Consider the following 25,823-nt stretch of genomic DNA (forward strand, 5'->3'; position numbering starts at 1 on the left):
CAGGGTTGCTGGCCCCCAGGTGCCCAAGTCTTTTTACCCTATTTGCCACCTCTGCTGAGCAAGGGGTGATGTGAGCTGTTTGCTGGTCCACCTAGGACAGCGGTTCTCAACCCTGGCTGCACGCTCATCCCTGGGGCATGGCTCAGCACACTGGTGTATTATCCTTCTTCCCTTTCCCCCAAGAGCCCTGCTCACGAAAACAGAGCCCCCTCACCAAGTCAGGGCCATCTCCAACTCAACGCAAGGCAGGAAAACAGGGTTTAATCCACTGCTACAAATAGAGGTCCAGTGGTCTTGCCTGTGCTCATCCTTCAAGGCTCTAGGTCAGCAGTTCTCAACCTGTGGGTCGCGACCCCTTTGGGGGTCGAACGACCCTTTCATAGGGGTCGCCTGGTACTCGTATGTGGGCGTATCTGCATGTGGGCCTGGAGACGGATAGAGGAGCAGTGTCTCGGTTCCTAAGAATATCAAAAATATGTGTTTTCCGATGGTCTTAGGCCGACCCCTGTGAAAGGTTGAGAACCACTGCTCTAGGTGGTGCCCTTCCTCCAGGAAGCCTGCCCTGACTGCTCAGCCTATATAATTTCTCTTTTCTCATCTCCTCCCTCTTCTCCCAGTATGGTTCAGAGGTTGCACGCCAGTCATCTTATGTATGGCAGGTTTGGGGACCCTTGAGGCTGCCCACAAGGCCAGGACAAAGCATTAAAATGATCACATGATAATAATGGTGACATTTACCATAACTGAACACTCATCACTTGACAGGCACTGTCTATGTGCTCTACAGGCACAATCTCATTCAATCCTCCCAATAGCCCTTTGAAGTAAAGGACAAATTGTTTGGGCTGCATCCTAGCTCTGCCACTCCTCACTGGCTGTGTGACATGGGGCAAGTTACTTAACATTTTTGTGCCTCAGTTTCCCCATCTATAACATGGGGAGGATGATAGTACTGCCTCATAGAATTGTTAGGAGAATTAGTTAACGTATATCAAGTGCTGAGGGCAGTGGCTGGTTGGAGCAGGCTCTAATCATTGCTGGCATTGTTATTATGTTATTAATATCTCCATCCTACAGATGAAGAAACAGGCTCAGAGAGGTTAAGTGACTTTCTCAGGGTCAGACAGCTGCTAAGATTCGGAGCCAGGACTGAGGACGATACCCACTGTCCCTTCTCTTCTTGGCCCACAGTCCGAGCACTCAGGATTCCTAAATCATGGCATCCCCAAGCCGGAAGAGACCTTAGGGCTAACCCAGTCCTGCTCCCCTTGCAAGACCAGACTCCCTTTCGCAGCACCCCTGCGATGAGGCCCAGCTCCCACGAGAATTCCGAATGACAGTGTCCCCAGAGGCCAGGAGCCATGCCTGTGTGTTCACCTTTGTATCCCCATGCCTGGCACACACCAGACCCAAATGTAATACCAAGGTGGTCTGGTCATCAGGACCCAAGAATCCCAAGTTTAAAGGTGCTGAAGGCTCCACGTCCCCCACTCTGTGGCTGTCCCACCCACAGCCTCCTCTGCGAACCCCAGCATGGCCCACCCACTCACATTACCCCCAAGACACTGCTGCTTTTGCCTCTCATGGCCCCAATCCATTCTCCATCTTCTCAGGAAGCTCCCCCGGCTTCCTGGAGCAGGTCAAACTGGAGCACATCTGCCCTATGGGCAGAAGGCAGCCAGGGAAGATGAGTCACCCCCATGGGCACCCAGTGCTGAAGAAGGTGGTGGTGCCAGGCTGCACCGGTACCCCTCCCCCTCAACACCACCCCTGGAACAGCCTCTGTGGCTGCCCCCACTTTCAGAGGCCACCACATCCCCTTCCCACTTCTCACTCCTCACTGCCCACCCACCCTCAACCAGGCTTTAGCTCCCAGTACCTAGCTGGGCTGGGCCTGCTTCAGATTTGGTTCCCTCCCATGACCAGCTCCTCACCCCTCTCAGCTAATACCCTGGGACCAAGCCCATCTCTGCTTCCAACTAAGCTCACTCCAATTTTTAAGTTTTAATCTAGGACACTGGTTCTCCACTGAGGGTGATCTCCCCCACCCAGGACACATTTGACAATGTCCAGAGCCGTGGTTGTCACAAGTGGAAGGTGTGATCCTGTCATCCAATGAGTAGAAGCCAGAGACGCTACTCAACATCTCCCAGTGCACACAATGGCCCCACCCACTCCCCCACCCCCCACCCCCCCAAGGAGTTACCATGTCCATAGTGCTGAGGTTGAGAGACCTGGTCTGAGGAGAGGGTGGGAGACCTGTAAGATGGGAACAGCCACACGGCTCTGCCTTCTCCCCTCCCAGTCCCTTGATTACCTGTGTCCCCAGCTCAGCCTCAGGAGCTGGGGCCCCTGAAGACTCCCCAAAAGGCTAAGTAGCCAGCTCCTTCGTGGTTCCCAGAGCCCAGTTCCCAAAACTCTACCTAAACTCTCCTTTTCTTCCTGGGAGAGATAGAGAAGGTGGGGCCCCACCTGCAGCCACCGGCCTTAGGGACATGGGCATACAGTAGGGGCATAATGCATGGGGTTGAATGGCTGGAGGAAACCAGGTCCTTCCTCCTCATGCGACAGACAGCTAAAATGATTCATGACTACAAATGGGCTTAAATTCTGGCTTGGCCACTTAGTAACCTGAGCAAACGGCTTGTCCTCTCTGTGCCTCAGTTTCCTCATCTGTCAAAAGAGATGAAGCTAATAGGGTTGTTGTAAAAGTTAAATTAGAGAGTTAGAGTTCAAGGGTTAAATTCAAGAGCCTTGTCAAGTTCTTAGAACAGCACCTGCCACTGAGGAAATGCTATAGAAGTGCAAGTAATTTTTAAAAACATGATTGATGCTCTATTTTCAAGCTCATTAGTCTGGGGGCAGGGGACAGGGAGCAGTATGTCTCCTCCTATTCTTGTGTGTCCAGCTAGACTCCCAGTCCGGACAGAGAAAAGTGCCCAAGCCCCGGTAGCACCAGCACCCTCCAAGGCCCTGGCCGGAGCTCAGCCACCACAAGCCTTTCTACCTCCCTTCAGTCTCCCACACTTCAAGTCCCCTGGCTGGGGTCTTCATGAAACCCTGCTGTGGAAGGCGGGACCCAAGCCTTCTGTGATTAGCTGGTGTGCCAAGGCCAAGGCTCTGGAGTGAGCAGCCAAGCTAGGCCCAAGCCCTGAGGAAGCCCTACACAGCTCACAGGGACAGCCCAGGGGTTCAGCACAAATGTTCTGCAAACCCCCAGGCCTCTGGCTCTTACCCATAAATGTCCACGAGGGTTTCCACGCCAGCCACACACACAGCGTTCGTGGGATGCTCCAGGGACACACGCACTATCCTCTGTGGTGACATGCTGGCCTTGAACTGGGCTTGGGCCACAAAACCCAAGGCTTAACCCCACAAGCCCCTTGGCATGCGGTTTAAAAGACCCTGGCCCTGCCCCTCTAGCCTGGGGTGCTAGCTCATTGGCTGCAGTCCTGGAAGCCCAACCCCTTCCCATAGCCAGGAGCTCAGGATTGGCTGAAAGGAACCTGATATTTGCATATTAACCTGTGGTTCCCACCCAGGAAACTCAGATTTGAGCCCTCCGGACCAGCTAAGGAGGTGCTGAATGGGGGGGTGAAATATGGCAGGCAGTGACCAACGATTCTGGTTTGCCAGGAATGGGGGCGTTTCCTAGGGTGCAGGACTTTTAGTGCTGCACTGAAGTAATTAATTTCTGGTTTTAAAGGGGAGCAAGTCGCCACAGGTCCCAGGCCAAGGCACCAGGGGTACAGAGATGTGGAGTATGAATCTGGGCCCCTGAAACACTCAGCCTCCTCACCCCTTTTTCCTGCATTTTCAGAAATGATATGCTTTAGTGGGGAGCTTCTCTACCTTGCTGGGGAAGCTGATGAAATGCAGATTCCTGGACCCAGCCTCCAGTCTGACGCAGCGGTTTAGGGGTGCAGCCTAGCATCTGGATTTGTTACAAGCACCCAAAGCATTTTGCTACTTCAAGAAACGCCAGCTTTTTTCTTAAGAGACAAAAGAATTTAGAAGCAGGACTGGATTTCAGCCCTGCCTCAGCCACATCCTGGCTGGGTGACCTGCAGCAAGTCACTTAATTGCTCTATGCCTCACTTTTCACATCTGATAAATGGTTGTTGTGCAGCAAAATGAGACAACGTGGGTAGAGCTCTAGTACAGAGCTTGGCATTCTTTTATTATGGGTTGTGTTGTTGTTGTTGTTATTTTTAGATGCCAAAAGCTTCTGGAAGGGGTAAGTGATGGGAGTGAAAACCCTCTCTGGCCAGGGGAAGCTTATGAGAATGTCAGCGTAGGAAGGCTCACTTTTCAGGTGGGGGCGTTCAGGTACCTGCAAGGCTCACTTTTCAGGTGAGGGCGTTCAGGTACCTGCAAGGCTCACTTTTCAGGTGGGGGCGTTCAGGTACCTGCAACAGCAGGAGCCACAGGACTCTGGGAAGAGGAATCTTGGTTCTGATCCAGATTCCACTATACATGGCTGTGGCCTTAGGGTTATGTCCTCTCTCTCAGGACCTTGGTTTCCTCATCAGTAGAAAATGTAGCTAATCCCAGGCCTGGCAGAGTTAATGACAGGGACACACCCTGCCCAGGGAGGCTTAGAAGGTGCTGAATAGAGGTTTCCTCCCTTCTCCCAGGCAGTGCTGACAATTTGAGGCAGGGCGGGGACTAGGACCCCGCTTCCCAGATGAAGCACTTGCCTGCTTCAGGGATCTCAGCAGGACTCTAATACTGATGCTCCCACACCTCAGTTTCCGGGAGGAATGTTCTTCTCAAGGAGAGCTGCTGGGCTGAAGGGTCCAGGGACAGCGCCCCTTTTTTGGCTGTAAAGTAGCTTAGTGCTTGACTCAGCCTGGATAGGAGTGGGAGCTCAGGAGGAAGTCCCAGGCCATCTCCCTTGCCTGCTTATAAGCACAGTTGGGGAATAGATGCAAAAAGTGGGGGCTTCCCCCAGGGCACTGGCCCACTGTTTGGGGAGCAGGAACCAGCCTCCTGCTCAGAGCCCTGAATCTCCCTTTGGCAGTAGACCTATGCCTTCACCTCTTCCCAATTAATACCAGCTTTTAGAAACAGATCTGTGGTGCATTCAGACTAAACTGTCAATGACTGATGGCAAAACCTTTTTTGCCTCTTAGTTCACAACAAAAGCTAAAATAAAGTGCATACGTGAGTGAGTGAGTGAGTGAGTGAGTGAGTGAGTGAGTGAGTGAGTAAGGGTGCACTTTGAGGCAGCAGCAAGTGTGTAAGATGCGAGGGGCGATATTTTCAGAGCCCTGAAGTCAGACCCCTGAGGCTGGGTAATGTAGTGGCTTTAGAGGCAGGAGTGAAAGGGAAGCACAGTGGCCTGAGGTCCTGGGCACAGTCCCGCTGGGAACTCTCCCCCCTCTGCCAATAGGGCCCGGCTCTCCTGCCCTCTGAAAGATGGAGGAGCTAGCCCAGGAAGGGAGAAGAGATGAAGGGGTAGGACCCACCCTCTCCTGATAGCCATCTCAGCAGGGCAGTCGTCTCTAGGGCAACGGGCATGTTCCAGGCATCCTGCTGGCGCTGGTCCTGGGGGCTCTCCCACCGGGTAGGAGCTTCCCATGGCCAGCAGAAGTTGAGCCAAGGACCTGGTGTATGGGAGCTGGAACAGGGAGCCAGGCCTCCCTCACTTTATTCCCTCCCCACCCCCCACAGCCCAACAAACAGAAGCTACGGAGGCAGCCACTTGAAATGCATATTGACTTTTTTATTAATCGGAAAGGTGGCCGGTCACCCGGAACATTCTCAGAGGGGGCATCAGCGTTCCCCAACAGCCCCAGCAGCCATTTCAGCGCCTTTCACACTCAGTGCCATTCTAGAAGCCGTGTGCCCCACCTCCCCGTCTCTCTGCAGTGGCCCCTCCCCTCCCCACCCTTTCCCTGGGGAGTCCTGACCCTGGCCACACACCCTTGGCCCCTGAAGAGCTCCTTTCTCTTCTTGGCGCAGGCTTCCTCATAATTATTATCAGAGAGTGAGCGGGTTAGACCACGGGCTTGCCAATGAGGTTCCAGAGAGCCTTCTGGAAGGGGAGGATCCTGGTACGCTGCCCCCACCACCTTAAACAGAGCAGTTCTGTTTTTATCAGTTTCATGTGAGCTGGGGTTTCCATGTAAACTTCTGATTACTGAGGGTTCCAAGGCTGAAAGAGCTTAACAGCAGCTGGCTCAATCTAGACCTCACCAGGGGCCACTGAAAACCCGGAAGGTGAAGGCCCAGGGGCTGAGGACCCCTGGGATGGTCCCACCGGCAGCTCCCTGCTGCCTGTGCCTGTCTGGGGCAGGGGTCACCTCTTGCCCTTCATTGGCTAAGCCTGCGCGCCTACGCATGACTCGGTGACCTCACCTGGGGCCAGACTATTAACCCCTGTGGCAGCTCCATCTTCCCGTCCATGGGGGGGGACACAGGGCTGCCAAAGGGGTTTGCTCACAGGTGAAACCCAAGCTAGGCGCAGGGTCTCCACGTTGCTGAGAGACCAGGCGAGCCTTCCCCTCCCACTGCCTGCAGAAGGAAGGGGGAATAATTAGAGACTATTAGAGGAAATTAAACCCCGCCTTCACAGATAACCTAATGGCCCCCACCCTCTTCTAATATCTGGGCCCCCACTTCCTGCTCCATCTGGAAAGCCAGCCACCTCCACATCCGGAGTCCAGAATTCAAAGCCCAGGAGTCCTAGGATGCAGGACCAGGCCCCACCCAGGTTCTGTCCTCCTGCCTCAGCTTTCTCTGCCATCCTGGCCTCCTTCCCTCCTGCCAGGCCTTCATTCCTTTGTGTGCCCTCCCAGGCCTCACTTTGGCCTTGCAGCATTTTTGAGCTGGAAGCAGCCAGCACACGTAATTACAGGCTTTTCAAACAGGTAACAAGCACACTTCTGAGGACAGTCAGGTATTAAAGGGTTTTTGTTGCCTTTTTTTTTTTTTCTTTCTAAAGCAGGCCCTCCGAAGCTGGATTTTCCTGTCCTTATTTGCCCATGTAAATATGGCTGAGGGTGCCAGAAGGTCACAGCCTGGGGGGTCCCCTGCAGGAGAAGACAGCTGGTAGAGGAACGAAGGTGGCTCAGGTCCCCCTTCCTGGTCTTTCAAGAGCCACAGGAGGCCTAGACCCAGGGCCCTCACACCAGAGCCTGGGCCCCCTGGGTTCTGTTCCTGGTGCCAACACAATGGAGGTGTCAAAACAAAGGGGGAGCAATTCAAAGTGGGGCACCTGCTGAGGTCCTGCCCCACCATCCTTGAGCATCCTTGAACACGCTAGGGCTGGTGATCTTCTCCAGAACCTCTGGGAGTTGCAGATGGAGAAGAGGAGCAGGAAGGGTGAGGGAGGGCAGTCCTTCTCGGGCTGGGTGGGTCCATCCCTGCGTCCTGATGCCCACGGTGGCCACACAATGGGGGCCAGGTGCAGATTCCTCGCTCTCACTCCGGCGGGGTTTCCTAGCAGGCGGGCAGAGAGGATGGCAGGTAGCAGGCTCAGGGCACCATGTGCCACCACTTGAAGGAGAAGGGCTCCCGGCGCACGTTGGTGCCACAGTGGATCTCCCCCATCAGCTTGTGGTAGGACAAGTAGTCATTGATGAAGACGCAGTGGAGGCCCAGCGGCTCCAGCAGGGACCGCACCTTCTCCTCCAGGCAGCAGCGGCCGTTGATGATGGGCCCGAAGGGCTTGGGGATGCCCAGGTACTTGCCTAAAACCACCATGTTGACCTGTAGAAAAGAGACGGCAAGAGGGAGGCCCAGCTGGCTGGGGCTCTATGCGTTGGGACCCCTTCTGGCCTCCCACTCTGGTAGACCCATCTCCAGGGCCTGTCTCATCCTTGCCAGTGTCTCTGGGCCACCAAGGCTGGGGCTCACTCAAGAATGAATGAAGTTAACATACATGGTAACTTTATATGAATTGAAGTCACTCCTGCCTTCTTCAATACTTTCTTCCATCTATCAGAAAAGTGTCCTAACAACTTGGTTACAATGAGATTTTTACCATCACCTGTCAGAAACTGGTATAACAAATATGTACATCCACAAGGTCTATGGTGTGAATGTCCTTGTAGATGTGGTGCACTTGTGCAGTGCACAGCTTGCTCAATGGTCCCTGGAAGCCCTGATAATTTTACTGAGCATCTTCTATGTGCCAGATATATCATCACTAAACCTCACAGCCTCTCTCTGAGGCTCTGGCTTGGACAGGTTAAGTGGCATGATCAAGGCCACACAGTTAGAGAAGGGGGACTAAAATTTGGTTTGAGTCTGACTTGCCCAAACCCGTGCTCTTTATCCTCTGTCAGAATGTAGCACTGTGGCTGCCTAGGGAGGGGAGGTGGGGGTAGAAGGGTGCGGGCTGGGGGGCTGAGGAATTGGGTCATTGGGCTGGGATCCCTTGGGTGGGGGACACCTGGGTTTATCTCTGGTGGCACCTCTGCTTCCCTGGTTGGGGGACCTGCCTAACGCTAGGGAAGGGAAGTGTCCCCAGTACAGAGTGCAGAGGTTTCTAAGAGAAAAGCTCAGCTCTAGCCTGATGGCCAGAGGAGCTGCCCTTGGTGGTCAAAGGGGACGCTCTGAACCCACTGCCTGGGGGGTGGTGCTGGGTCATCTGGGTGTGCGGTAGGCTGTCCTGGGCTCTGTGCCCTCACATTCTCCATGCCCCAACTCCTCACCCTCAAGTCTGCCCTGCAGGGCCATGCAGGCTGGGACCAACATGAAGCCGGAGGGTCCGGTGGGATCAGTCCCCAGGCCTGGGCCCTGAGCTACCTAGTTGCCCACTAATGGGCCAGAACATGCTAGGGTGGGAGTGGGGCACACAGGGAGAGGAGCCAGGAGGTGAGTTTAGGACCAGAGCCAGCCCAGGGGGGGCTTCCTCCTGGATGAAGGCTCAGGAGACTGGAGGGGGGCCCACTGCTCACGGGGGGACCTCAGGCAAGTCAACCACACTCCTCCAAGGGCCTCAGTTTCCCCATGTGACAAATGAGGAGGTGAACTGAGCATCTCCTAAGGGCCCTTCCAGTGAGGACATACTAGTATCTTTTAGCAGGGCCTGGACTGAAGCTGGGAGATTCCCACAGAGGCGTGTGTTTGGGGAGGGAACTTCCAGCAAGTGGGGGCAAGGCCACAGCCCAAGGAGGGCTGACTAAGGTCATGGGCTCTGGCCCAGGCCTTCCCCCCACCCCTCGGCCAGAACCAGGGCCAGGTCACCCCTCAGAGCTTCGCTACCTAATATAGTAGCCATTTAGCTACATGTGGCTGTTGAAATTAAAGTAAAATTTTGTTCCTCAACCACACCAGTCACATTTCAAGTGCTCAGTGGCCACACGTGGCTTGGTGACTCCCATGTCATATTGAGCAGATATAGAACATTTCCATCACTCCAGAAAGTTCTAACAGCACTGCCTTAGAACAGCGGTTCTCAACCAAGGCCAATTTTACCTTGAAGGGCATTTTTGGTTGTCGCAAAAAGGGGGTGCTGCTGGCACCTGGTGGGTAGGAGGTGAGGATGCTGCAACATCCTAAGATGCACAGGACTGCTCCCCATGACAAAGGACGCATCCAGCCCCAAATGGCGATAGACCCAGAGGTTGAGAAGCCCTGCCTTAGAGTCTCTGCAGGGACCCCCGTGAGGGGTCAGGAATAATGCAAGTCCTGGTGGGGAGGCTCCACCCCCCACTCACCTGCCTCCAATCAGCATGTGGACCCTAGCATTCAGTCCCAACTTTTGGCTTGTCCCATGACAGGGATTGAGTTAAAGGCCCCAGGCTAAAGTGGGAAGGTCTCCCATCCTGAGGCACCCCCCTCTCAGCTGCCAACACCCAGACATCCTTTCCCAAGGGGTTAATGGGCACTTTGGCCAGGACTGTGCCGATAGCATCACTCAGGCCCCTCCCAGGGGCCGCTGGTGAGCTCACTATCTGCTCACCTGCTTGTCAGCTGCCTGAGTTAATGACAGCCAGGGAGGGAGCCGCTGCCTGCCCCACCCCATTGGGGAGCAGAGCAGGCATCTGAGGCCCAGAAATGGGAGTCCACAACATTTGGAACCAAACCGTGCTTCCTTTTTCCACTTGGGAAATAAAAGCTCTTAGTTGTGGGGGCTCCTGTGTACGCTGTAGGATGTTTAGCATCATCGCTGACCTCTACCCGCTGGATGCCAAGAACAACCCCCTCGTTGTGGTAATCAAAATGCCCATGATTGAGATGTTCTGTACCTGCACAAAAAGCAAACGTCCTCTGGAGAGGTTCTCAGGAAGCCCACCAGGACCCTGCCAGGCCCCAGCGACAGGAAATGACCCATCCTGACCCGTGCTTCCTCCACACTCTCACCATGTCGGGGAAGAAGGCCTCTGCATAGGAGTCCCTCAGAAAGAAGAGCTGGGGGATGTCCACGATGTCCCGCTCCGTCAGGCCCAGTTCCTTCTTCAGCACCTCCCTGTTCCAGTCGATGCATTTCTGGGGGAGGAGGGGAGGGGCAGCCCAGTGCCCCCAGAAAGCCAATGAGGATCTGAGTGCCTACGGTATGCCGGGCCCTGAGCAGCGCCCTCTGCACCCTTTAGCTCCTTTGATCTTTGTGCCATTGCTAGCCCAGACAGGGAAACTGAGGCTCAAGTGACCTGCTCAAGGGCACAGGGCTAGGAAGTGGCAGAGCCGAGGTTTGGACCCAGGCAGTTTCTGGTTCCAAAAGTCCTTGCCCCTTACGCCACACTGTCCCAGCCTCTGCATGCTTATGTTCTAGCCCATCTCAGCAGTTTAGGAGAAAGCTGGCACCGTTGGGGAGAAGCAAGGGGCCTCCTCCCATTCACTGAGCGTGGACTCTGCTCCAGGCCCTGTACCAGGCACGTGACCGGCATCAGCCCCGCCCCTTCCTGAGACCCCACTCTGCCCAGTCCCCTCTCCAGATCTCCTTGAGCCCACCCACCTCAGGGCCCCATTTCTCCACATCTCTCTCATCTCAGCAGATTTCTCGGGTGAGAACTCAGTTTTGCTTCACAGAAACCCATCAGTTCCTCAGAGCAGAGAAAGACCTCCTTTATTAGACTGGCATGGCTATGTCTCGTCCCTCAGACTGTGGGTTCCCAAGGGCAGAGGCCCTACTGTATCCACAGCTTTCAGCAGCCTCCAGGACAGTCCGAGGCCTGGGGCTGAACCCGGCACCCCTATCCCTGCAGTTCTCTCTGGAAGGTGAGGAACCCCCGAGAGCAGGCAGTAGGCCTGCCCCTCACCTGTACATAGCGACTGTCACTCTGGAGGCTTCGGTCCGCCAGCATGTCATTAATGCTTCTCTTTACCTGATGTTCCAACCCTGCAAGAGAGAAAAAAAGATAGTACAGAAGCTCAGGGAGTAATGCCTGGGGCTACCTCGGGCCTCGGGCTGCATGATCTAGGCCAGTATTCTCCTCCCACCTCAGTGCCAGGGTGGGAAGCTAGCTAGGAAGCAGAAAGCCAGAGACTGGATACTCTGATGGGACTAGGCTCTGGTTATGAGTAAACACTGGAAAAGGATCACAGGTTCCTTAGGAAGGGAGTCCTGGGCTCAGGGCCTAATAATTACAGTATAGCTACTATTATTGAACACCCACCATGTTCTGGGCTTCCTACTGAATTTATTATTAACCTTTAAACAATGCTAGGTGGGATTATTAATTACCACCCCCAATTCAGAGAAGAGGAAACTGAGGCACTGAGAGAGTCCTAACACACCCGTGATCGCACAGCGAGCAAGTGGTAAGACCAGGATTTGAACCCAGGTCTATCCAGGCCCCAGCTTGCTCCAAATCCCTTCCAATGCTCCGTTCCTCAGGTGAGAGCACTGAGGTCTGTGGTGGGGAAGGGGGTGGTGCTCATGGGGCCAACCAAGCCCTTGGAGGGGGGGGGGTCTGTCAATCCCCAGAGGAGGGTCCACAGAGCAGCCCTGACCGCCCACCTGGTTCTCACCCCTGCCTGCTTGAGCCCCTAGCCCTGCTGCTTCCCGTAGCATAGCCCTGGGCAAGCCAGTTCTCTCTGAGTCTCAGCTTCCTCCTTTGTGGAAAGGGATAAGGAGGGAGGGGTGGGAGATCCAAAGAGTGAAAGTGCCCAGCGCGACTGGCATGCCAGAGTGCTCCTTGCTTCCTGTTCCTTTTCTCTCCTGGAGTGCGGCCAGGAACTGCCCCCTGTATGGAGGAGGTTATCCCCTTGCACGTGCCTGGGGCAACCCACAGGCTGCCCTTCCCAGGCCCCAAGGGAGGGAGTGAGGGCCTTAACCCCAGCTCTCTTGTGAGGGAGCCAGGAGAATTGGTGATTCGGACTCTGAGCTCAGAGATCTGCAGACAAAAATCCTGTAACAGGGGCACAGTCAAGAAAGGCATCAGCAGTGCCCAGGGCTAGCGACGAGAGGGCAGCGTCCCCGTGGGGCGACCAGGTCATTTGCACTCACCGTCAAACTGGGCCGCCTCCCCATAGCCCTGCTCTTTCTTCTCTTGGAACAGTTTGAGGCAAACACTGGGGCTCGCCAGGAGCAGTCGGAAGCCCTGGCACAGAGGGAGGGAGAACGGCTCAATGCACAGCGTCCCCCTACAGGCAGGAGACCCCAAACTCAGGAGACGCCTGACTTCAGAGGCCACACCACGCATGGGACTCCCTCTCCCCCTTACTCCCACCCACCAGCCACAAAGAACTATCAGCAATCCCCCGATGTCCATCTGGTTCCATCCTCCAGGCCTTTGTCTATGACCTTCTCCCTGCCTGGAGGCCCTGCCCCACTTTGTCCACCAGGAAACGCAGCCTCCCCTCCCAGGCTGCTTGCTCCCTGAGGGCTGTGCCCTCCCTGCCCACCTCTGCAAGGCGGTGGAGATGAGTGGTGAACATGTTGGCCCAGAGCCCACTGTCTGGGTTTGAATCTTACCCTACCAGTTAATTGCCCTTCTGAGCCTCAGTTTCCTCATCTATAAAATGGGGGCAATGATAATAGTATCCACCTCATGGGGAAATGAATTAAAACATGGACACATAATAGGTGCTCAGTAAATGTTACCAGTTATCACCAATGTCATTTCTGGGTCTTGGCCAAGGAGTTTGGATAAGAGCAGACACCCAGTAAGTGTGAAAATGAGTGTGTGAGTAGTGAGCATGTGAGTACACTCCTGACCTGAGCTCTGACCTTCTCCAGGAAGCCCTCAATGATGAACACCAACCGCATGGCCCCGAGGGCGCCCTGACTCTGACCTCACTATGGATACAGGTGTTGAGCTGGTTCCAAGTAGTTTTTCCCTGTCCCATCCCATCAGGTCAGGCAAGGTCAGAGGTGACTCAAGAAGGAGGAGAGTGAACGCACCTTTTGGTCGGAGGTGGGCACAAAGCTCAGGAACTCATCCACGTGGCCCACAGAGAGCCAATCAGAGTACAGCTCCAGGGGCTCCTGTACCTGCTGCGCCTTCAGGAAGTCGCGCACCACCTTAGCCATTCGCCGCCCACCTGACCTGGCCAGGGAGGGAGAGAGCCAGTGTCACCTGTGGTGACCTGTGGGTGTGGGGGTCAGATTCAGGACTCTGATGTCCTCCACATCTCAGAGTCTTTGAGAATGTGGCACATCTGAGCATATGGAATCTGCATTTTGACAAACATCTCAGCTGATTCATGTACAAGAGAACCACTGCCCAGTCATTTTGTGGTCAATCAACATTGACTGTCTAATCCCCAGTAGTTCCTGGAATGAGATCCTGGCATTTTCAAACCTCCCTTTATTAGCAGAGAGAGAGAGAGAGAGAGAGAGGAGGAAGTGGAGACTGGGGTGGCCCAGAACAGGGGCCAGGGGAGCAGGATCTGGAGTCCCAGAGCCGTGGGAGGAGACATTGCACAAAGCTGTCTGTGTGTGCAGGAGCTCTGAAGCTGCCCCAGGCAGGGGCCGCGTTCCCATTTCACAGACGAGGCAGCTGAGGCCTACGAAGTTTACGGGGGCGGCTTGTCCAAAGTTAGAACAATATATTATACTTTGGGCACAGCCCACCTTTCCCTGGCACACATAACACACACACACACACACACACACACACACACACACACACCTATATCTGTATAGGGATTTTTTTAAAAAATCTTTTAGGGGCCGGCCGAGTGGCGCGTTGGTTAAGAGCTGGCTTGGGACGCCAGAGGGCCCCGGTTCGGATCGGATCCCACATATGAGGGCCAGTGACACTGCCCTCCACAGCTAAGATGCTGAACAACAGCTCAACCTGGAGCTGGGCTGCCATGGAAGACGTAGGCTGCAGCCCCTGCTGCAGTGGGTTGCCATGGGCTGCCGTATGTAGCCAGCAGCCAGCATGAGCGGCCAGCAGCCGCAGTGAGTGGCCGTCCAGAAGCCGGCGACTGATCTGCCTCACCCAGGAAGAGCGCAATGATGGTGCCAACTTGGGCCAGTGAAGCAACGTCCTCCACAACTAGACTGAAGAACAAAAGGACAGCAACTTGTCTGTTCCCCTTCCCCCAATTCCCCATTGCTGTTCCCATCCCCCAATTCCCCAATAAAAATCTTTAAAAAAAAAATCTTTTACAAAAAAGGGATCACATTTCTTGTTCTTGCTTGTCTGGTTTAAGAACAGATGGATGATGGGGCGGCCAGTTAGCTCAGTTGGTTAGAGCGCAGTGCTCATAACACCAAGGTTGCCGGTTCGATCCCCACATGGGCCACTGAGTTGCGCCCTCCACAACTATGAGTGAAGGGACTACTCAGCTTGGAGCTGATGGGTCCTGGAAAAACACAGTACTCCCCGACAAAAAAAAAAACAGACGGATGAACTCCCCAGCTCACATCCAGCCTGGTGGTTCTACCTTAAACAGTCCAGCCCTTCCCCAGCTTCTCTTCTACCACCACCTGGCCAGTGATACCTCCCTCACTAAGTGGCTGCCCTCCCCCAAATCTCTCTGCTTTCACCCTTGCTCCCTCACAGTCTAACCAGAGGGAGGCTTTTAAACATTTCAGATCATGTCCCTTCCGTCTCACTCACTGCAGAAGTCCTCACAATGACCTGAATGGACCCACCAATCCCGACAAACCAACCCCTCCTGCGACTCCCCTCTTCATTTGCTCAGTTCCAGCCACGCTGGCCTCCTGCTGTCCCTTGAACATACCAGGTACACTCCTGCCTCAGGGTCTTTGCATGTGCTGTTCCTTCTATCAGGAACTGTTACCCACTCCCCGTATCCCCAGGGCTTACTCCCTCACTTTTTTCAAGTTTAACTGACGTGTCACCTTCTTTCTCTAGGAGAACTTTGAAAATTGTAACAGTCCCCCTTTCCCAGCTTTATTTTTCTCTGCAACATATAATACTATTTGGCACACTTGCTATTCAAACCCAGACAGTGGGCTCAGGCAGGAGGAGGTGGCTTCACCGCCTTGCAGAGGTGGCCAGGGAGGGCACAGCCCTCAGGGAGCAAGCAGCCTGAGAGGGGAGGCTGAGTTTCCTGGTGGACAAAGTCGGGAAGGGCCTCCAGGCAGGGAGAATGTCAGGCCCCTCCTGAGTTTGGGGTCTCCTGCATGTAAGGGAACCTGTGCACTGAACCATTCTCCCTTCCTCTGTGCCAGGGCTTCCAGCTGCTCCTGGCTAGCCCCAGTGTTTGACTCAAACTGTTCCAAGAGAAAAAAGAGACAGCCCAGTTTGATGGTGAGTACAAATCACCCAGTCACCTTGGGGAGACGCTGCCCTCTCATTGGCAGCCCTGGGCACTGCTGATGGCTTTCCTGTCTGTGCCCCGCTTACTGCCTGGCATCCCACTAGAATGTAAACTCCACAAGGGCTGGGATTTTTGTCTCTGTCCACAGCTGTATCCTCTTATATAATAGGTGCTCAAAAAATATTTGTGAATGATATTAATGCTTTTGAACAGCTGTGTGGTAGCCCATGGCCTGTAGAACTTGAATATGTCGTAGACAAAGACTAGAAGGAAGACCACACAAGCAGTGACACGTGACAACACTGCTTTGATTTTTGGGATAGGATCATGGGAAATTTTTTCTTGTATTGCTGTTATTTTAATACAGTGCTGGCAATTTTAAAAGACTTCTTAAAAAACAGTGAGTTGGTAGAGATGAGTTAGACTTCAGAAATTGTTCATGAGCAGAAAGTGGTAGGAATCAGAAACATATAAGGTTGGGGAAAGGGTAGAGTCCCTCCTGGGAACGCTGCCAATCTCTGCCTGGAGGCCGGAGCATGGACCAGGTAACTCCAGCCCTGAGAGGCATCAGACCTGCTCTCTGGAGTACATAAAAGCCACCACCAGGAGGCAGCATTGCTAAAAGAGTGTGTTACATGTGGGAGGAGAGCTTGGAGAGCCCAAGATAGAGAATGAACAGAGCATTTGTTGAGCACCTGGTGTGTGCCTGTCTGAGGCTCCTCACACTAATTATCTTGTTTAGTCCTCATGATAACTCTATGATATATGTACAAATCACAGGTCCAGGTTATGATCTGAACTCTGCTCTCCCAAGCTCTCTGACCTCACCCCTAACTCTGCCCCTTTTCTCACCAAGCCTGGTTGCTCACTCTGCTCCAGCCCCACAGGCCTCCTTGCTGTTCTTCTAATGTCTCCAGCACACGCCTGCCTCAGGGCCTTTGCACTGGCTGTTTCCACTCCCTTGCACATTCTCTCCCAAATAGCCACATTTTAAACCCCCCTCTTTTCCTTCCAGGCTTTGTTTAAATGTCAACTTCTCACCAAAGCTTTCTTTATCTAACATGCAAGATTATTTACTTATTTATGATGTTTGCTTATTGTCTGTTCCTCCCTGCTAGAATGTATGTAGATTGTCTGTTTTGTTAACTGCTAAGGTCAGAAGCCAAGACAGGAACATAGGGCAGCAGCCTGAGTGTTACATTTTAGTTTGTGCCCCACAAAGGAGACCCAGATTCTGACTACACCACTAACTTGCTGTGTGGTCTCAGGCAGTAGTTGTGTCTCTCCGAGCTTCAGGGCCCCATCTGTCTACTGAGAGCTTTGTTCCTAGGTTTCAATCCAATGGCTAATGGAGTAGGGGCACAGCTGCACTGGAGACCCCACACCTTCCTATCTGGGGTCTTTTCTGTGAGCCTGAGAGCTTCTAGAATATTCATTTTATCCCCAGCACTGGGGCCCAGACCTGGCAAATGGGAAATCTCAATAAATATTTATTGACTTGGCAGAGGAATGCATACGTGAGTGCATTCACTTCATTTTTCTGAGCCTCAACTTCCTCATCTGTAAAATGGGGTAACAATCCTCCCAACTTCATGAGGGTGTTGTAAGAATTAAATGAGGAAACTTGGGTAAAGCGTTACGTTTGTGGCACATAGGTGGTCAGTCACTTTTGTCCGAGCATTCCAACCTGCTTCAAGGCAGACACACTGCTGGGGGGCCAGCTAAACAACACCTGATGTAAATCCTTTATCCCCTATAATGCCAGATATATAGCCAAGATAGGGATTCTTAACAGGCCCATTTTTACAGATGAAGGAACTGAAGTATGAAGTATAAAATAATTTGTTCATTTAATCATGTATCTGTTTTCTCCACTGATAAATCCCTAGTACCGTCAACAGTGCCTGGCACATAGTAGGCATGCAATAAATAATAAATTAATCAAGTACCTACTCTGTGCCAGGCATGGTGGTAAGCACTGGTTAGGTGATGTACCCCAAACCACATGACTGACAGAGTCCAGACTCAAATGCAAGTCTATCTGATTCCAAAGCCTGGGCTCCTTCCTTCCAGGTCCCTCCCTGAAGTCGAATGACTGCCTAGAGGTCCCAGGCCCTCCTGCCTTGTATCCTGACCAGCCCCTCGCTCACCTACAGCCTGTGGTGACCTCTGGACGCTTTCAAGCTGTTGCTAGGACAGCAGCTACCTAGATCTCCTACTGGGAGAGGTCAGCAAGTCCATCTCCTGCCTCTGCATCAGGCTGTACCTCTCCTCCCAATCTTTTCTGATTTTTCGAAAGCCAGAAATCTGGTTTTTTATGTGAGGCCTCCTGATATATATGTATCTAATGTTGGTGACGAAGCTCATAAAATAGTACACAGGGCCAATAAGGCCGTAGGCCCTAGTACTCTCCTAAGCGTCTGTGACCTTTCCCATCGAAGATTCTAGGTCTTCGAGTCTCCGATTCTAGGATTCCATGCAGGAAGTTAAGACCACTTTTCGGGCTGGACACCTGTGTTCGAGGTGAGGGAGGTGGAAGGTGGGCGCTGGAGTTGGGCCCCTGTGCCTTCCGCCACCCTCCCGCCCTAGCGTCTCACTTGGGAAAGCTGCTGCCGATGAGGACCCGGCCCAGGGGGTACTGCTTGCCGCCCACTGTCACGGGTGGGCTGACGTCCAGGTTGCCGAAGGAGTCGAGGCCGGAGGCACCAGCGAATGGGATTTCCCGGGTTACGTATCCAAAGTCAGGACCCTGGGGGAGGAGCAGCAAGACCACCCTTGAAGGAAGGGTCAGTTGGAACAGGAAGAGACAGCTCTTGGGGTGGGGGGGGTAAAGGGGGAATCCTGGGGGACTCCCACTTCCTTAAAAACAACCCTTACCTACTTTTCACAGATCCACTCCTGCCCCCTGCCGTTCTCTGAGCATGGTGCTATTAGAGTCTAAGCCAATAACAGAACAAGAACCAGAAAACCCCCAAACGTTTGGAAATTAGTCAACACACTTGTCAAGGACCAATGGGTCACAAAAATAATCAAAGTGGAAATTAGACCATATTTTGAAGTGAAAGGTAATGAAAGCACAGTGCATGAAAACCTGTGCAGTGCTGGTGAAGCTGTGTCCTAGGGAACTGCCGTAGCTCTAAACACATATGTTAGGAGGAGAAAAGATTGAAAGCTCTTAGCTTCCGTTAACAGCTAGGAAAAAAACGGCAAATTAAACCCTAAGAAAATAGAAGGACGGCAATGATAAAGACAAAAGCGAAAATCAGTGGAAAATGCCCTGGCAAAGTCAAGCTCTGGTTGGCACACTCACCCTGCAGGGTTCGTTGTCACCTCCGCTGGGTCTGGGTTATGTCCCTGACCCTGCCAGGCTGGGGTGAATGCCCCTACTCTGTGTTTGGGAGCTCCCGACTTTCCCATAACAGCCCCTACCTGGGCACTGGGGTTATCCAGGTAGTGGGGGAGTGGAGGCCCGTAAACAGGCAGAGGCCATGAGCTTCCGGACTAGCCTAGTTTAGCCTAGCAATTAAGCTCAGAGGCTATGGAGGCATCCTCTCCAGTTTTGCATCTTGGTGCCAGCACTAATTAGCTGTGTGGCCTTGGACTAGTTACTTAACCTCTCTGAGCCTCAGTAAAGAAGGACTTTAGGTGTGGCCTGTGGATTAAATAAGTAATCTTATAAAGTTGGAAAAGTGTCCGGAACTCAGTATGCGGTTACTAGACCTATTCTTATGTGGAGGAGGCAGCATAGTGCTTGGCACATAGTAGGTGTTCCGAAAACCTTTGTTACTTGAAGAGAGGCCCTGGCTCATAAAATCAAGACTCTTGAGGGCTCACTAAGAGTGCATCCCCCCAAAAGGCAGTTTGGTTTCTCCATGGCTGACTCTTTTGTTGGCTCCCCCTTGGGGGAGAAGGGTACCCAAGGAGGACTTTGCTGGCCAACCCCTCCCAAAACAGGGGCAATTTGCATGTCATTTGCACATTTGCCCAAAGTTCCCACTGACTCCCCATTTGCCAGAGCCCACCGCCGGTGTCCTCTTGCCTCCAAAAGGACCAGGACCAAGCAAAACCGATTGGGGGTCCTAGAGGAGGAGTCACCAAGGGTTCCCCACTCTGCTCTTTGCCGCATACCAGGATCTTCTTATAGGGAAAGTCCTTCAGGCCTCTGTCTCGGGGGGAGTCAAAGACCACTGGGAAGTATTTGTGAGGGGCCTCCACGTAGCCAAATTCTATCTCGTCCTGGGAGGAGAGAGGAAAAGGCCACAGTGACTTCCTCGGGCATGGTTTTTCAAAACAGGATGAGCCCCCCCAGGCCTGGGGCAGGGTGGGGCAGCAGATCCTCCCCAAGACCTGGGGAGAACAGTGGGCAGGGGCAGGAATGGAGATGAGGTTCCTTGGGGACCCGACCAGGACAGGACCCTGTCTGGGACGAGGGCATTTGGAGGGGAGCAGGATAGACAAATGATGCCAACAGCGGGGAAGTGGTCCTATAAGCTGCATGCCCCCCCACACCCCCGGTCCTGGCACCCAGGCAGCCTGGCTTCTCTAGAAAGACCGAGGCCATTAGGAACCTGTGCAGGCCCCCTTTCCCAAAGCCAGTGAAGGACGGGGTCCCTGGCCGCCCCCACTCTCTCCCAGGGTCTGCTTTTGCACCCACCTGTATCCAGCGGTCATTTCGATTTTCAACCCAAGGGCAGATGACCAGCTTGCAGTTGGTTTTCAATGCCAGGTCAGATATGTCCCTCAGAAATTTCTCATTTGAGCCATTAGAGTCTACCACGCTGGAAAGCACAGGTGGGAGACAGTCATAACGACCTCTAACTGTGGCCTTGGCCTGAGGGCGGGGAGGTAGGGGATGGATAGGATGGCCTTGATCCAGTTTGTGCTAAACCCTGTGTGGCCGCAGGATGCAGGGGTTCAGACACAGTCCCTGCCCTAGACAGGCTCATGGGCTAATGACAGAGATGGATAATGTCCCCAGATCACATCAGATGGTAGGTACAAGGTGAGGGGTGAGCCCAGGGCTGCGGAGCCCAGAGGCGGAGCTCCGAGGCCGGCAGGGCCATGGAAGAGGGGACCTGGATCTTACTAGTTAAGGTGGTCGTGAGGGGGCAGGTAGCCCATCTACTCCTGCTCCACACAATTGACCTAAACAAAGTCGTCAGGGTGGGGTTAGTGAGCAAAGGGAAAGAAAGAATTCCCTCTGAACACCTGTACACACCTGGACCCAGGTAAGCAGAGCAAACCTGTTTGGCCATACCCTTTCCCCACCTTTTGACTGATGTTCCAAGTCAACTGTGACTCTTTCCACTGGTCTGACCTGTGATGCAGGGGCCTGGAGTGGCCTTGCCAATCGAGGCTCACCCGGCCATCAAGAGGCCTGACAGGGATTCTGAGCGATGGCAGAAGGACCAGGGACCTGGGATGGATCCTGGAGGCTGGGTTGTCATGTTCTCTGCAGGCCCAGAAGCACACCCACACCACAGCGAGATAGGTCTCCTGCAGCCTGAACAGGGCCTGGTCCCACTGCCTGGACTAAACCCCAAATGTTCTGGGGCTGCTGCAGGCGGGACAGGATAGGGGCAGTGCACTGGAGGTAAAGTCAGTGACCTCAGCCAGAGTCTTAGCTGCTCAAGGCAGGTGGGGCTGGCAGACTGGACCCCGCCTGTTCCTGTCCTGTCCCCAGCTTGTACCCATCCGTGGGTGCCCTCCATGAATCCATCCAGCCTGAGTGAGGGGCCAACCCCAGAACAGCATTCTGTTCCTGATGGTGGGAGAGCTGCAGGGGGTGTGGGGTTAGGCCTCACCTGCACACATACAGCTCCAGGGGGCGCTGGGTGTTGGGGGTCATGATCCAGGGGGACATGCGGAAGGCCACAGTGTCTGTAAAGAGGGTCACCTCTTCTGGCAGGTTCTGGGGGGGGAATGAGGACTCAGTGGGCCCTGCAGGGAGCCCCATCAGGCCTTAAGACCCCGTGGCGCCCAGCCTGCCCAGCCCTGGAGCCTCCAAACTGGTCTCCCAAGCCCCTCAGCCCCTATCCCAACCCCCAAAGCCATACATACCCCCACGTCCACCAGGCTGACACTGAGAGAGACCAGTCCCAAGAAATCAGCATCAGGGAAGGTGAGCCCCTCCACGTAGAATCTGATGTTCCGCTCCCCTGACTGCCGCTCAACCTTGTAGGACAGGTGCTGGGGCCCCAGCACCTGCTTGTAGTCTGAGAGGGAATTCCCACCTGTGGGAACCAGAGTCAGCACTGGGAAGCCAGTGCTGGAACAGGGGGCATGGGGCTGTGAGGGCAGGAGGAGAGGAAACCAGGGCCACAGCCACTTATGTGTAAGATCTGCTTGGGCTCCTCTTCAGTTCTGCCACACACACAAGCTGTGTGACCTTGGCTCAATGACTCAACCTCTCTGAGCCTCACTCAGTTCCTCATCTGTGAAATGGGCTAACATTTCTCATGAGGTCAGTATAAGCTTTAAACCAGATAAAAAGATAAAGGCCGCTGGCACAAAAGGTGAAAACGGCCCTCAACTGATGACTGGATAAATAAAATGTGGTATATCCATCCAGTGGAATACTGTTCATCCACAAAAAGGAATGAAGGACTGACACCTGCTACAACATGGATGAACCTTGACAGCATTATGCTCAGTGAGAGGAGCCAAACACAAAAGGCCTCTTATTGCATGATTCCATTTACATGAAATGCCCAGAATAAGCAAATCCATAGAGACAGGAAGCAGATGAGGGGTTACCAGGGGCTGTGGGGTGGGGTGGGGGTGGGAGGGCCAATGGAGAGTGACTGCTAATGAGTACAGGGTCTTATGGGGGGTAGGGAAGGGGTGGTGATGAAAATGTCTTGGAACCAGAAAGAGGTGGTGATTGCATAACATTGAGAATGTACTAAATCCCCCTGAATTGTTCACTTTGAAATGGTGACATTTATGTGATGCAACTTTCACCTCAATTGAAAAAAAAAATTGGGGACCGGCCAAGTGGCACCTTGGTTAAGAACTGGCTTGGGATGCCAGAGGGCCCCGGTTCGGATCCCACATATGAGGGCCAGTGACACTGCCCTCTACAGCTAAGATGCTGAACAACAGCTCAACCTGGAGCTGGGCTGCCGTGAGTCTCTGGAGACAGCGTAGGCTGCAGCTCCTACTGCAGTGGGTTGCCATGGGCTACTGTATATAGTCAGCAGCCAGCGTGAGCGGCCAGCAGCCGCAGTGAGCAGCTGTTCAGAAGCCGGCGACTGATCTGCCTCGCCCGGGAAGAGCGCAATGATGGCGCCAACTTGGGCCAGTGAAGCAACGTCCTCCACAACTAGACTGAAGAACGAAAGGACAGCAACTTGTCTGTTCCTCTTCCCCCAATTCCCCAGTGCTGTTCCCATCCCCCAATTCCCCAATAAAAATCTTAAAAAAAAAAAAGAAAAGAAAAGAAAAAAAAATTGAATAAAAGTAAAATTGAGTTAAAAAAGGCATTAGTTCTTCCCTGTCCCCTTTTCTCCTCCTGGGAGGGTTGGAGGGAAATTCCACCCTGGCATGTTCTTAGTCACAGCAAGAAAAGGTTGTCAGTTCACTCACTGGGACTTTACTTGTGTTCTGATGTCATGGTAAGTGTTTTCAAGCCGGCCTCTGCCTGAACTCCCACCTCTGACACATTCAAAGGAACATTCTGCTTCCTGCCAGGTTCATTTAGCCAGAACAACAAGTTCTGGGTCAATGTGAACAGAAGAGCGTAAAGAGGAAGAAGGAAGAGGCAGGAGAGGCCTCTTGCTATTTATAAAAATGAGTAAAGGCACCTCAGGATTAAGGGTTGGTATTTTCTTTGATTAATGAAATCTCTGGCAGAAGAGCCGAGCTCTGAGGGCAGGCCTGGGGCTCAGCTTTGCTAGTTCCTGCCCTTACCTCACCCTGCCTGGACCGTGCTTGTCGGGCACTGCGGGCTCATTCCGCGCTGAGTGACCGGAGGAAAGAGGGAAACAGACGGGGCAGTGGAAAGAGAAGGGGCTTTGGCTCTCGAGGGACCTGCTCCACCCCAAACTGTTGTGGGACCTTAAGGCAGTGAATTCATGCATCTGAGCCTCAGTTTTCCTCTCTGTAAAATGAAACTAGCTATCAAACCTCCTTCTTGGGTAATATCTTGTGTCCTGATGGAACGTCTGTTTGTAAGTTGTAGTGAGAGTTACAAAAAGTGATGGAAAGAAGGGAGGGATGTAGACAAGAGAAGCTAGATTTTGGGAAGCAGAGGATGGGTCAGGGTGGGAAGAATCCCCACCAGTCCACTCACCCCGAGCGCAGAAGACCCCTACTCTTTTAGAATCAGAAAACGGCACGTTCAAGACCAGCTTGTGGCTGTCAAAGAGCTTGTCGGGGCCATCGCAGGTCAGCACCATTGGGGACATGTCCTTCAGGTCTGAAGACAGTGGCATTCTTGAGACAACCTTCCCCCACCCCAGTAACAGGCTCCCCTCCCCTCCCCCTGATGCTTTACCACCCCACACCATCACCCTGGGCAACGCCAAATGCCCCTTCTGTCACTCACCATCCAGTGACATCAGGTGGCTGTTAGCGAGGTCACGCTGCCTGGACCTGAGACTATCGCGGTCACAATTCACCAGCAGGATAGCCCCATAGCCCTCAGGGCCCCAGCGCCAGGTTTTCTGTGGCAAAACAGGAGGCCTTGGAGTCAGTGGGACCCAAGGGGCTCTGGGACGGGGTTCTGGATGTGGCTAAAGCTGGCCGCTTTGTTAGCTTGGAGACTTTTGTATCCTGGGTTTGCTTAAAGATTTAAAGAAGGCTCATAGATTTGGGGACTGAGATCCAGGTCTCTAGACGCAGAGCCACTCCACCCTTGTGCAGTGAACAGCCTGCACTACCATACACAGCAGCCCCACCTAGCCATCACACTGGAGAAGGAAGGGAGAAATGGCCTTCGCCAACCTGCTCACCCTTACCTTGATGGGACTAGAGAATCCTGTCCCATCCCACCTCCTCATCCCACCACTCTCCTGGGACCTGTCCACCCACAGTTCTGCAGTCCCTGCAGGGAGGTCCAGCTGAGGCGGAAAAGATGGCTGGATCCCTGCCTGTGTGATCAAAGCTCTTCCTGACGTGCCTCTACTTTATTCCCACCAGTCCCCACAAGGCAGAGCTCACGTTCCCATTTCACAGAAGAGGGAAAGGAGGCTCTGGGAAGTGAGCCCCAAGTCACATAGATGGGATTCAAACTAAGGTCTGGGGGACCATACAGGGCTACCCTGGGCCAGGGACCAAGATGTGATTTGTATTATAAGTCTCACTCACCACCTTTCCCAAGCAACTTTGTGCAGTGCACAACCTGCACAGCCATCCATGGCATCCCTGCCCCATCTTGTCCACAAAGCCTTGTGATCCGGGATTCCTCTCTGGGGTCTTTCCCTGTAAACTACATCTTCTACCCTCCCAAGATAGCTTCCAGATACTTCCTGTGGGGTAATGCCTTGAGCCCACCCCATCCTCTTCCTCGCTTTTCAGGGTCTAACTGGGGCTGTCTACCCAGACTCCACTACTTGTCTTCTCCTTGCCTTCATTCAGTCATTCAACAACTTTTTATGAAGCACCTACTATGTTTCAAATACAGCCCAGGAAATAGAAAAGGTATCAAGCAAAAGAACCAGTCCCACTTCTGAGGTGGCATAAGAGAGACCCAGAGAGGGTAAGCAGTTTTCCAGGAGTCACACAGCATGTCCATCACATAGTGTAAGTTAACACCCCCTTGTGCCAATTTGGCAGTCCCCAGGTGGGTTCCCTACACTGTTAGATACCACAGACCCTAGGAATCCATCACTCTTCTGGAGAAAAGGTCCACCTCACCCCAGGACCATCCCCAGGTTAGCCGGTCAACCCTGCTGTCTTGGGGTAGCCAGGGAGTCTTACCTTGTCACCTCGGTTCCTCTTCACCTGGCCCTTGCGGTTTATGTCAACATCGAGGGAGATGTCTGGAAAGGGATGGAAAGGGGCATGAGGGGCTCACCAGTCCCATCTTCACACACATATTATTCAGGTCGGAGAAAGCTTTACCCCCTCCCCAAGCCCATGAGAACCAGAAAGTCCTGTTCTGGGAGGCCCTTGTGACAGCCCCGCATGGTGCTGGGTATCAGAGGGACCCGAGTCTTCAGGTCTTGAATTTCTTGCTCATCTAC

General features: G+C 53.5%; 2 protein-coding genes across 2 annotated transcripts in view; both read right to left on the minus strand.

The window, feature by feature from the left end:
* The window catches only part of PADI3 (peptidyl arginine deiminase 3), a 29,737-nt gene extending 26,410 nt beyond the window's left edge, over positions 1–3,327 (minus strand). Inside the window, exon 1 of the mRNA XM_019654925.1 lies at positions 3,236–3,327. Coding sequence (XP_019510470.1) covers positions 3,236–3,327 — 92 coding nt within the window. The remainder of the gene's footprint in view (positions 1–3,235) is intronic.
* A 2,392-nt stretch (positions 3,328–5,719) lies between these two features.
* PADI1 (peptidyl arginine deiminase 1) overlaps positions 5,720–25,823 on the minus strand; it is a 36,011-nt gene continuing 15,907 nt past the window's right edge. Inside the window, exons 4-16 of the mRNA XM_019654924.1 lie at positions 25,558–25,619; positions 24,185–24,302; positions 23,930–24,055; positions 21,697–21,869; positions 21,441–21,547; positions 20,291–20,414; positions 19,765–19,872; positions 18,234–18,385; positions 13,301–13,445; positions 12,404–12,497; positions 11,214–11,293; positions 10,318–10,443; positions 5,720–7,716 (exon numbers count right to left, since the gene is read on the minus strand). Of these exons, the coding sequence (XP_019510469.1) occupies positions 7,483–7,716; positions 10,318–10,443; positions 11,214–11,293; positions 12,404–12,497; positions 13,301–13,445; positions 18,234–18,385; positions 19,765–19,872; positions 20,291–20,414; positions 21,441–21,547; positions 21,697–21,869; positions 23,930–24,055; positions 24,185–24,302; positions 25,558–25,619 (1,649 nt within the window). The 3' untranslated portion in view covers positions 5,720–7,482. The remainder of the gene's footprint in view (positions 7,717–10,317; positions 10,444–11,213; positions 11,294–12,403; positions 12,498–13,300; positions 13,446–18,233; positions 18,386–19,764; positions 19,873–20,290; positions 20,415–21,440; positions 21,548–21,696; positions 21,870–23,929; positions 24,056–24,184; positions 24,303–25,557; positions 25,620–25,823) is intronic.

The sequence above is a fragment of the Hipposideros armiger genome, unplaced genomic scaffold (genome assembly GCF_001890085.2).
Source record: "Hipposideros armiger isolate ML-2016 unplaced genomic scaffold, ASM189008v1 scaffold_232, whole genome shotgun sequence".
Taxonomy (NCBI): Eukaryota; Metazoa; Chordata; class Mammalia; order Chiroptera; family Hipposideridae; genus Hipposideros; species Hipposideros armiger.